Source organism: Thalassophryne amazonica, chromosome 23, assembly GCF_902500255.1.
Source record: "Thalassophryne amazonica chromosome 23, fThaAma1.1, whole genome shotgun sequence".
NCBI lineage: Eukaryota > Metazoa > Chordata > Actinopteri > Batrachoidiformes > Batrachoididae > Thalassophryne > Thalassophryne amazonica.
In genome coordinates this window covers 21,303,683-21,316,143 of record NC_047125.1, presented here as the reverse complement: position 1 = coordinate 21,316,143, position 12,461 = coordinate 21,303,683, and the positions used below count along the sequence as shown (strand labels likewise).

At 42.8% G+C, this 12,461-nt stretch overlaps 1 protein-coding gene across 1 annotated transcript in view; it reads left to right on the top strand.

The window, feature by feature from the left end:
* The window catches only part of LOC117505106 (serine/threonine-protein phosphatase 2A 56 kDa regulatory subunit beta isoform-like), a 92,834-nt gene that overhangs the window by 55,050 nt on the left and 25,323 nt on the right, over nt 1-12,461 (top strand). Inside the window, exons 3-5 of the mRNA XM_034164635.1 lie at nt 2,907-3,008; nt 3,220-3,312; nt 7,365-7,495. Of these exons, the coding sequence (XP_034020526.1) occupies nt 2,907-3,008; nt 3,220-3,312; nt 7,365-7,495 (326 nt within the window). The remainder of the gene's footprint in view (nt 1-2,906; nt 3,009-3,219; nt 3,313-7,364; nt 7,496-12,461) is intronic.

The window sequence follows — 12,461 nt, the reverse complement described above, 5'->3', positions numbered from 1 at the left end:
AAATGAGTTTGCTGTGACCTGCAATGGTCTTCCCATTGAATCTCTGTGATATTTAAGTTGTTTTTATGTTGTGTAAAGGTGTTTTAGTGAAAAAACCCTATTTTGGCAGCCATCTTGGATAACTGGCTTGAGGCCAGTTATTATTTTTGGGAACATCCTGATTGTGTTTTGGGGTCATCTAAGGAACCTAAAACAGTTGGTTTGGTTTAGTCCTGGGGGGCTGCAAAGGTAGTGGTCGTAGCTCCCCTAGTAGATGAATAAAGTTGATCTTATTGTATCTTAATCGAGAGATTGTATGCATGCATGCATAGATATAAACACGGCATTTTCTGCATTAAAAAAACCCTTTCTTTTTTTATACCTGCATTCAGCAGTAGAGTATACGGCAGTATTGTTTTGTTCCTCTGGCTTGCTGTCTGTGTTTCTGCAAAATATATATTAAAGAGTTTTGATTTGCTTTGAACCAAACTTGGTGGAATGACTGAGCACCAACCAAGTACAAATTGACTTGATATCGAGAGAAAAAGTCAAGGTTACAGGCAAAGGTCAAAATATGGGTCCAATGCTTATATACTGTATAGTGGTTATTTGTATTTGTAATGGATATTCTGTGGAACTGGTCAAATATCCAACTGAAGTTACTATTAAATGCCAATATGAAGTCATATATCACCTTTCTGGTCACATAACCTTTTGACTGTGGGTGACCTTGAAAGGTCAGACTCGGTGTCATAACTGTTTTAATCAGACTGTTTGGAGCCCGTATAAACGCAAGTGAAAGTTTTTGCAATTTTGGTGTCCAGTCTTGTGTTTTATGACTTTAATGAATGCAGCTGAGCTACTTACCAAAGCCAAATGTCCCAACAACAAAATGAAAGTTTTAGAAAATCTCAATGGTAAATGTAGTTTTTTGCTTTTTGAAAGTAACTCGGTTGAATTTTTCTTGCCAGGAAACATATATTTACACAACAAAAACAAAACAACAAAAACCGAACTTTCTGTGTCAGCCTTGGTGAATCTGTGTCCTCCACTGCTCCTCTCTCATGTGGGGTCCCACAAGGCTCTGTTCTAGGCCCTCTCCTTTTTTTCTCTTTATACCCTCCCGCTCGGTTCTATAATTACATAGGAAACACGGTATTCCTTTCCAGTGTCATGCGGATGACTGTCAGATGTATGTGCGCCTTAAAAAGAATGATGCACACTCTGTCACTTCATCAGTCAAGTGTCTTGATGACACAAAAGCCTGGTTGGCTCTGAATTTTTTAAATGATCATGACAAGAAAACTGAAGCGATGGTTTTTGGTGTCACCACTAGGACCCTTCTGCTAGATCTGGATTCCCTGGCTCAGAATATGAAGCCAACCATAAAAAAATCAAGGAGTTAAAGTGGATGCAGATCTGAAATTTGATAGTCATATTAGGGCCATTGTCAAATCAAGTTTTTTTTCTTTTTGAGATAGCAGGCTAAAATAAAGCCATTCATTTGAGGCAGCAATTTGAGACAGTAATTCATGCCTTTGTCACGACTCGGCTGGATTACTGTACTTCACTGTATGTGGGGGTTACTGCGTCCTACATCACCCATCTTCAGATGGTACAAAACACTGCTGCACGTCTTTTGACGGGTACACGTAAATATGAGAACAATTTGCCCCGTTTTAGCCTCACTCCACTGGCTGCCCATACAGTTCAGGATTTATTTTTAAATCCCTGAATGCGCTTGCCCCGCCCTACCTCTCTGAGCTCCTACACCCATATAAACCCACCCGCTCTCTCAGGTCAGCTGAGCAGCTGCTCCTGAGTGTGCCGAAAACCCAGCGGAAGCTCAGAGGGGGCCGCGCGTTTGCTGTTGCAGCTCCAAAATTATAGAACGACCTGCCTCAGCAGATTAGACAGACCTCGTCTCTGCCTGCTTTTACATCTCAATTGAAAACCCATCTATTCTCCTTGGCCTTTGACACTTGAGATGTTGACGTCATTCTTTTATTTTATTGTTTTTTTATTGCATGGTTGTTATTTTTATTCATGTTTTATTGCTTTTAATTATTTTAGTTGTAATTTGTTTCTAATTTTATGTGAACTATGCCTTTGATGATGATTTTTATTTTCTGTACAGCACTCTGGTCCATTGTGGTTGTTTATAGAGCTTAATAAAGTTGGTTGGTAGAAATAGAACTCAATAATGAGAAAAACTGGAATGACATTTAAAAAAAACAATAGTTGGAGCTTGCCAGACAAGTCGGACATCTAACAAAATGTACAAGAAATCACAGATGCTGGTGGAACAGTGGGTATAAATAGATATTGATTCAAGAATAATAAAGATAAATGCAAAATGGTGAGGGAGGAAGACACGAGGAGAGGATGGAGAGATGATAGGAAAGAGAAGTAACTGTCTGAGTCTGTTTTGCTAATACAGTCTGAGTTGTTAAGAGCACAAATAATGGAGAATAAAATGTTGCTGAAAAGGAGCTTTGGGACTTGCCGTGTTAGCTTTTTTTTTTTTTTTTTTTTTAGATATTCTGTAGTTTATTCAGCGGAAATTTATTTGCTGAATAAATCATGCTCCAGTGAGCTTTCAGGCAACTACTCACATCCACGAACAGCGTTATACGTGGCCAACGTTGGTTGATTTGAAAGCTCAACCACAAACCGACCAACTGAAAGCAGGTCTTGAAGTCCAGAAAGCACTTTTCCCTCTTTTGAAATAATGCACAAGTCGCCATCTTTCACTCACCTGTTTTCTTTGCCAGTTGAGGGAACGCTACCTAATATTTTTGTTTTCTTTGTAATTTAGCGTAGCGTTTTCTACTTTATCCTCTGCTCCACTTCCCTCCTGTTCTCTTTCTCTCTCTCTCTCTCTCTCTCTCTCTGAACCTTCTTCTCTCTCATTTGTCATTCTCCAGATCTCTGTAAATATCTTCCGGACTCTTCCGCCCAGTGAGAATCCAGAGTTTGATCCTGAGGAGGATGAACCAACGCTGGAAGCCTCTTGGCCACACCTGCAGGTATGCACTCATCTTTGCGACACTATTGGTAACCACTGAAACAGCATTAATTTGATTTTCTCTTGTGGAGGTGGAGGAACCTTTGGTTCTTCTGTAAAATGTTTTGACATTTTGGCTCATTTTCTTATGTCTAAAAAAAAAAATGAAGCAAAAGAAAGAAAAATATAAATAGGGTACGTGATGTCTAACGTCTTATTTGTACTTGTTTTAGCTGGTTTACGAGTTCTTTCTGCGCTTCCTGGAGAGTCCAGACTTCCAGCCCTCCATGGCCAAGCGTTACGTCGACCAGAAGTTTGTCCTGCAGGTAAGTCACAGATTTGGTTCTTCTGATCAAAAACGAACAGTATTTTGTTGATGTTTGAACACTTTGCCAACCTGTATGGAACTCGGTGACACAGGAACCATTATGCATATAGAGAGAAGAAGAAATTACACGGAATATCAGCAAATTTTGGATGTAGATGTCCTGTGGTCAGCCAGCAAGTGGAAGCTGAAAAGAAGCTTTCCACTACAACAGAAACAAAGGATCTGAAGTGTCCTTCAAAACTCTTATTCACTACAAAAATGGCAAGTTGAAGTTTTTGGAGTGGCTTTCACTGTTCACCGACTTGAACACTGTTGACAGTCTGTGGGCTGAAATTGTTAGATCAGTGACAGCAAGATACTCAGCTGGACCAGTAATGGGGTGTCAGTTTACTAGGTGTGACATAGTTGAGTGCATTGATGGGCACAGTTCTGCTAATCCGCTAATTAGCAAAGCTAACTTTTTGTTAGCGGATTAGCTTTTCAGATAACTTTGAAAACCATCAGCGGACCAGTTACCTTCCGCTAAATTTAGTTCCGCTAACATTTTTTTGCTGGCATAGCAAGTAAACCTTAATGAAAATATTTGTAAACCCTAAAATCATACATGTTCATTCCTGTCTGTTGTGTGTTTTGCAACACTCAGACCGCTGTGAGCTCAGTCCAACCCCAGCAGAAGGGAGTGGGCCGGCTGCTGCTTTTGAAAAAAAAAGTGTCATTTACAAATAGCAACCAACATGTGACTGTTGGTCGCTATTCGATGTGCTGAATTGCACTTCACAAACTGAATTTTCAATTTTACAAATGAAAAAAATGACATATTTACAAATACACATTTATTTGTAAACACCAACACACGTTACAGTAACTTGTTTTTTGGTTGTTACAAATAAATAAACCAACCAACCAGTGATTGAGAGAAGACTAATTTCCCATAATGCCTTTTGGTGCATGTGTCGGTTAATGCTCAAACCTTCAGAATTACCGCATTAATTTAAAAGATATGCAAGATATTTTCACTTTGTAAAAATGACAGAGTTGCCATTAATGTCGATAAACTGTCCAAAAATAGTTTTGTTTAAAAATGAAACAATGGGTGAAAAGTGCTTTGCTTTTCATGTCTCCTGCCACATGTCTGTGTCATTGCATGTGGAAAGTAAACAATGCTTCCTTACAACAGTGGGTAGAGTGCATAAAGACAGAAGCTCTGGCTCGTTTGTTTTGGGTTTGTGATTGCCTTTGACTTTCCGCAGAAGCCTCGGCGTTGCTTAAACTCAAAACTGGCTTATCAGTAGCCGACAGTGTACCAAGTCAATACTAAAAGTTAGCGGTTAGCTTTAACTTCCAAAATTTTTTAGAGGTTTATCAGTTTAGCGTTATAAAAGTTAACTTTTCAGTCAGTGGATTAGTGGTTATCGAAGCTAACTTTTTGGTTAGCTGTGCCCACCCCGGTTGAGTGCCAACATGTCTATATGTGTCACAATAGCATTTTTTGTTAATTCATGAAATAAATGGAACAGTTCATAAAGATTTGAAGTATGATGTGTTTGTGTTTACTTGCTTTCATTTAAATACATTATATAATTGCCCTTGCATGTATGTGGGCAGCAGAGTTGCCAACTGTCCCACACTGGGTGGTATTTATCCCCGTGGGCTGCATCCCACATGAGTGTGTGTGTGTGTGTGTGTGAGTGGGATGGCCATTAGTCCTGGAGTTGTGTAGGCCTGGGCACACCCCCAGAATCCCATGGTTCTGCTTTGTGCCGTTGGTGTCCTGCATTGGTACATTCAAATGTTGGCAGGTATGGGGTCGGTTATTTTCACCCCTCTGCATTCATTTCTCCAGGTATGTGAACACAATAACTCATAGATCCGATTTGGACCTAAGTTGGTGGAGTGTTTGAGGATCATCCAATGGCAAAGTGATTTCATTTTGAATTTTGACAGGATGCCCATCAAATTTTGCATCCAATGCATATTTATAAATGATATTGAGAAGGTCAATTTTGAAGAATTGGCTAAAGATACACCAGTGGTTATTGTGAAAAAAATCAGATGAAATCATGTATCACATTGGCATTGGTCATATGACCGTTGACCTTGGGTAACCTTGAAAACACAGTCAACTCATGAGTTTGAGGCCAGTATGGATTATACACAGTGGTAGGGTTGAGTGTTAGTCAGGGATGAAGGCTCAATTATATACACAACTGATGAGCTGTCAAGGCCACACAGAACCATATACGAGGTCTCTTAGATAATAAACCGGCCCTTTTATTATTTTTTTTAACTATATGGATTTGAATGACATGCGATTACACCAATCATGCTTGAACCCTCGTGCGCATGCGTGAGTTTTTTCACGCGCGTCGGTGACGTCATTTCCCTGTGGGCAGGCCTTGAGTGAGATGTGGTCCCGCCCTCTCGGCTGAATTCCTTTGTTTCACACGCTGCTCGAGACGGCGCGCGTTGCTTTATCAAAATTTTTTCTGGACCTGTGAGGAATATCCGAGTGGACACTATTCAAGAAATTAAGCTGGTTTTCTGTGAAAAGTTTAACGGCTGATGAGAGATTATGGGGTGTTTCTGTCGGTGTAAGGACTTCCCACGGAGCGGGACGTCCTGCAGCGCTTCCAGGCGCTGTCGTCGGCCTGTTTCGAGCTGAAAACATCCTAATTTAAGGCTTAATTCACCCAGGACATCGTGAGAGAACAGAGAAGATTCAGAAGAGGCCGGCATGAGGAATTTATGCAGACATTCCACTGTTTAAGGACATTTTTTTAATGAAAGACGTACGCGCAAATTCGCCGAGTCGTTTCCGTGACGACTCGGCAAATCTGTGTGCGCCGCGACAGGAAAAACACCTCCGTGTTGAAAACCATTTGTAGAATTCAGGCGGCTTTTAATGGCTTTCAACAAGTGAGTAACTGAGAAATTGTTTAACAGCTTGGGCATGTTCCAACTTGCCCGTTAAGATTTCCAACGGAGGTGTTTTTCCTGCCGCAACCCCCCGCGGTCGGGTCCAGCCCGACATGCGACTCTGCCCGCACGTTCTTTCATTACAAAATGACCGTTAACAATGGAATGTCCGAATAAACTCCTCATGCCGACTTCTTCTGAAAGTTCTCTGTTCTCTGACGACTTACTGCGTCAACAGAGCCTGAAATGTGGAAGTTTTCAACTTGAAATGGCGAGACGCTGCCGCCTCGAAGCGCAGATCGCCGTCAGGCGCCGTGGACCGTCCTTAAAGCGACACTACCAGACCAAAATCTCTCATCAGCCGTTAAAATTTTTACCGAAAACGAGCTGAATTTATTGAATGGTGTCCACTCAGTTGTGCCTTACAGTTTTGAAAAAAATTTTATCAAACAAAGCAACAGTCTCTGAGCCATTCCTAAACAATGAAAAAAATCGACGAGCGGGTGGACGACTCCTCACTCAAAGACTGCCCACAGGCGAATGACGTAACCGACAGGCGTGAAAAAACTCTCACATGCCCAAGAGGGTTCAAGCATGTCTGATGTAATCACACGTGATTCAAATCCATATGGTTTTTGAAAAAAATAATAAGGTCGGATACTTTTCTAATAGACCTCGTATTACTGTTTGACTGAATCACAAAGAACTAATGAGTCTGTGGAGACTTGCAGTCATAAAGGTCTTGGTATCCAAGTGAGGTGAGTCAGTTCAAGGTGCTTTAATGCCATGACCTGGATGACCGAGAGTCTCCAGAGACACACAAGTCCATTTGACCTGAATCAACCTACTTGGGAAACTTAATATGTCAGAAATGTAACATGTTGGTTTTGCACTCTTTGAATGTACCTTACAATTTAAAATAAATAAATAAATCTGCATCTCGTCATACAAAATTGTCATGGTGCTCTAGTGTTTTGGGAGGTTTTTGGGGGCGTAGGCAGTTGTTGCATACATTAAACTATATATATCCTTCTTAAGGTGTAAAAGTAGGTTCAAGTCATGAGTAAGAGAGGTTTAAACTTCAGGATAAAACATGCTGTATGCTTTTGTGTGTGTGTGTGTGTGTGTGTGTAGCTTCTGGAGCTATTTGACAGCGAGGACCCAAGAGAAAGGGAGTACCTAAAGACCATTCTGCACCGCGTCTACGGAAAACTACTGGGCCTCCGAGCCTACATCCGCAAACAGATCAACAACATCTTCCTCAGGTACGTCTGGTAAACCACCAATAATCTATATAGAGGTTCTGAAAAAGGCTTTTGACATCATTAAATGTAACACTAGCAAACCATCAAATGAGAACCAATGTCAGGACAGATAGAGGATGATGTTGCCTTCAAACTCCAACTTCCATTCCAAGAAGTTTTCCGTGGGACAGCTTGTCCTTCCTTCTAGTCCAGGGGTGGCCAAGTTCGGTCCTCAAGAGCCACATTCCTGACACTCTTAGTTGTCTCCCTGCTCCAACACACCTGAATCCAATGAAAGACTCGTTAGCAGACTTTTAATGAGCCTTTCATTGGATTCAGGTGTGTTGGAGCAAGGAGACAACTAAGAGTGTCAGGAATGTGGCTCTCGAGGACCGAACTTGGCCACCCCTGTTCTAGTCCGTAGGGATGATACCTGTCTCCCAGATTGATACTTCATCTCCATCTGCATGGAGGAGTTCAGTAACACTGCATGTCCCTGGAGCTTTTCTTGCCCTCAGCTGTTTCATGGCCTTCTTAGAGATCTCACTAACATTTGGCACTTGAAGGTTCAATCAGCCACAACAATCATGGTCACTGGAGATGTTGAACATTCCAGCAGAAGTCTCATAGAACTGCTCAAAGCATTTGACACAGTGGAACAGCAGTTCAGAGACATTCATCTACTGTGACTGTGGTGGGACGAGGTGGACATTTGGAGTCGTGAAGTGCTTTGATTCTTCGACAAGTAGGCCACAGATGGAGAATCACCTGCTCACAGATTTGTCTCACAAACACCTCCTTGTCTGCTCTCAGGACCATCACAGTCCACTTTCTTTGCTGCCCTCAAACATCCTCTGCCATCCTATAGATGTAATGTCAGTGCACATGCAAAATAAAGCTCTCTTTCTTTTGCAAAACCAGTAAAGTAAACAACCTTCCTCTGAGCGCAAGATAAGTACGTTCATTCTCTTCTCACAGGTTAAACAATAACTTGTTTCTTACGGAGACAAACCCACATTTCCTCGTGTTGCAACAAGTCTTGCTCTCCCTGTAGCGTCTCTCTCTATCCTTGTTTTTGATCTAATTTTTTTGTTTGTTTTTGGCAACGTGATGCTCAGCTTGATTTGGGTCAGTGATTTACTTGGACGTTGCCAAACATGCCACGTCTGGAGGGGTGAAAAAATAATGAAAGCCGGAATGGTATTAGACATTTATTCTGCTGTTACATTCATCAGATATGGCTGAAGCGTTTGCTCAACTCAAAATGTTTGGGGAAACTGATCGCCCAAAACAATTTAGGCTTAGTTATCTTTGGGAAAAAAATGCATTAGAAGTTTCAGAAGAAGATTTTGCACCTCTAAATCTGAGGCCGTGGTTCTCAGCAGGAAACTGATGGATTGTCTACTCTGGGTAGGGAATGAGGTCTTGCCCCAAGTGAAGGAGTTCAAGTACCTCAGGATCTTGTTCACGAGTGAGGGAGCAGTGGAACGTGAGATTGGCCAAAGTATTGGCCCAGCAGGGGTGGTATAGTGATGAAAAGGGAGCTGAGCCAAAAGGTGAAGCTCTGGATCTACTGGTCAATCTTCGTTCCTACTCTCACCTATGGTCATGACGGTTGGTTCATGACCAAAAGAGCTAGATCGCGGGCAGGGTTCTAGCTACGGTGGGCGGCGCCGGGCGGTACTGTCCAGTACTGCAAATTTCCACCTGGCTCTCGCGTTCAAATTGGTTGTCCCAGCCACCACGGATTTTCCAAAAAATTAACTGAAATGTTGCTGAAAAATGTACCAATTCGATCGCATTTCAAGTTTATAGAGTCATACTTTTGTGTTATTTTGTAATTTCAACCAAATAATTAAAGAAATAGAATTATTTTCTTCATATCTAAGCACGCACAGCAGAGAGGTCAGCAGTCTGCTGCTTTCAGCCCTCTGTGAAGCCGCAGAATGCTGAAAGCAGAGATCAGAGCAGATAGAGATTCACTCCGCTCTGACTTAAAGGAAAAATAAGTCCTCCAGAAAAATGTTTCTTAATCCAGACTTGCTTCTGTGTCGGCAGATGCTGATAATATACTCAGATGTTTATGGTTTATTTTACAGTTTAAAGGCTTCCTGTTTCCAAAAAAGTCAAAGGAAAACAGATGGTGAGAGCGAGGGGGAGGAGCCTCAGTGAATCAGTGAAAGGGTTAAACTGACAATCAAATCAGTCCAGGTTCAGCTCTTGTTCAAACAAGGCAATTAAAGGTTATATTGTTTTAAAAAAATAATAATGCTATTCCACTGAAATATCTTGGGGAAAATACTGTCATGACAGAAAAATTCCGCCTGCTTCACAAGATTAAAAGGTACAGTGTGTCATTTTTTGAAGAAGAGATCAAATGCTATATGCCCATCAAATATTAACATGCTTTTAACCTTTTCAACACTGTTTATATTATTAACTTAGAAATTGACAGAAATATTTAAAAAAGAACTATGGTATTACAAATATTACAACATAAATGCCATTTTTTGTCTATTATCTTTTCTTTCAATGCATCTGAAACCACTCAAAATTAGTTAAAATAGGGCTTGCCAATAAGGTTTTAGAGGTATAAAACCCTGTAGCTTCAGTGCCCCCTTGACCCAGCCAAGGCCCCCAGACCCCAAGCCATGAGTCGCGATCACGCAATTTACCCAGCACTAAAATGTATCCTGATTGCGGATACAAGCGGCCGAAATGGGTTTCCTCAGGATGGTGGCTGGTGGCTCCCTTCGAGATAGGGTGAGAAGCTCGGTCATCCGTGGGAAGCTCGGAGTAGAGTCGTTGCTCCTTCCTGTTGAAAGAAGCCAGCTGACGTGGTTCGGGCATCTGGTAAAGATGCCCCTTGGCCGCCTGCATAGGGTGGTGTTCCAGGCACATCCATCTGGGAGGAGACCTTGTGAAGACCGAGGACTAGGTGGAGAGATTATATCTCCACACTGGCCTGGGAACACCTGGGGATCCCCCAGTCAGAGGTTTAATGTGGCACGGGAAAAGAGTCTGGGTCCCCTGCGACCCGGTTCTGGATAAGCGGTTGAAGATGAGTGAGTGAGTTTATTTTTAAAGAGGTAAAAATGTGTTTTATTCACTTTTAGAAATAATATTATTTTAAGTATTTTGCAGTTTGTCATAATATTCCTCAAATTATTAATGCAGTGTTGACTGTCTTAATTAAGCAGCACAAACATAAATGTTGTTGCATACATTTTTTTTGTCAAAAGCTATAGTTGTTGGTTCTGTAGTTTTTGGTTATATTGTACCAGAGAGTTGGTTGCCATGGAGATATTTCTCATACGGTTGTCGCAGGCAGCTAGTTGTCATGGAGATATATTTGTCACGGAGAGAGACAGTTATAAAATAAGAAACGGTGCACGTCAGCTCGTGAGAACTCACACTGGTGCTTCAACGGGCAAAACATTAAAGGGTAAAGCAAACAAGGAACAAGTCAAGGACACAAATGAGCTTTTAATAAGGTGCAACAAGTAATGTTTCGCCAGGCAGCGTGTCTTCATCAGAGCTGCCAGAGGCAATGACAGTGGGTGCATTTAAATTACTTACTGCAATTTAATAGCTGGTTTTCAAGAAAAATAATAAATATTCCAAACACTGACAAGGGTCCATGAAGTGCCAAAGTGTTGCATGCGTAAATCCAGTAACTGTTCCTTTGTAAATGTTGATTAGGTCTTTTGTTGGAGAAGGAATATTTTTTCTTTCTGCAGCAATTTTAAACTGGAGGATCATCCATGACTTGCTTGAACATGTTTCTCCATCGTTTAGGCCATATTTTAGCGCATGTGGCTGTTTTTATGTTCAGCAGTTTATTTGAGTGGGCATGTGGTTTGGCCACTCCATGCAAACCACAGTTGAGTATGCAAACGACATTGGTGCTAATGGGATTCATGAAGGATCCACTGTTGGGAAAGTGTAGGTACACGGACCCACAACAGGGGGCGCAAATGAACGGACAATGGAGTAGGTCAAATAACAACACTTTACTGTTGTGAATGTGCACAACAAATACAACAGATTGCAACAATAGACAATAGTCAGTTCACAAGGTGTCGTGTGGGCAGACTCGAAGATAGGAGACGCCTGTCCAAAGCAGAACCGGAACCACACGATTTCCTCCGCCACCAGACCCCGGGAATACTGGAGCCGCCAAGTCCCGAACTCCCAGGTGGCCACTGCCTCCGCGTGTCGGATCTGGTACTGCTGGCGAGGAACAAAAAAAGCAAGTAAATGAGGATGCGTTTGCACCCAGGAATCAGCACGGCAGGAAAGCTACCTCCACCTCTCGTTGGAAAAGCAGTTCAAAAGATAATACACAAAAGTCTCAAAGGATATTTGTCAAGCAGACAGCTGAGGTACGTTACCTTCCAGGTAGAACGATATCTTGGCAAAGAGGTGGAGATGACGTCTTGCTGATATACCGATGCTGATCCGATGAGTGGTGACAGCTGTCATAGGTGATGAGTGTCAGCTGTCACCCCGGCTGCTCCTGTGAGGTGGCAGCGCCCTCTGGTGCCTGGAGCCCGCACTCCAGGCAGGGTGCCCTCTGGTGGTGGTGGGCCAGCAGTACCTCCTCTTCAGCGGCCCACACAACAGGACCCCCCCCTCAACGGGCGCCTCCTGGCGCCCGACCAGGCTTGTCCGGGTGACGGCGGTAGAAATCGGCCAGGAGGGCCGGGTTCAGGATGAAGCTCCTCTTCACCCAGGAGCGTTCTTCAGGTCCGTACCCCTCCCAGTCCACCAAATACTGGAAGCCCCGACCCATCCTACGGACATCCAAGAGCCAGCGCACAGTCCAAGCCGGCTCGCCATCGATGATCCGGGCAGGAGGTGGTGCCGGACCCGGAGTACAGAGGGGTGAGGTGTGATGGGGCTTGATCCGGGACACGTGGAAAACGGGATGGATCCGCAGTGAGGCCGGAAGCTGAAGCCTCACTGCGGCTGGACTGAGTACCTT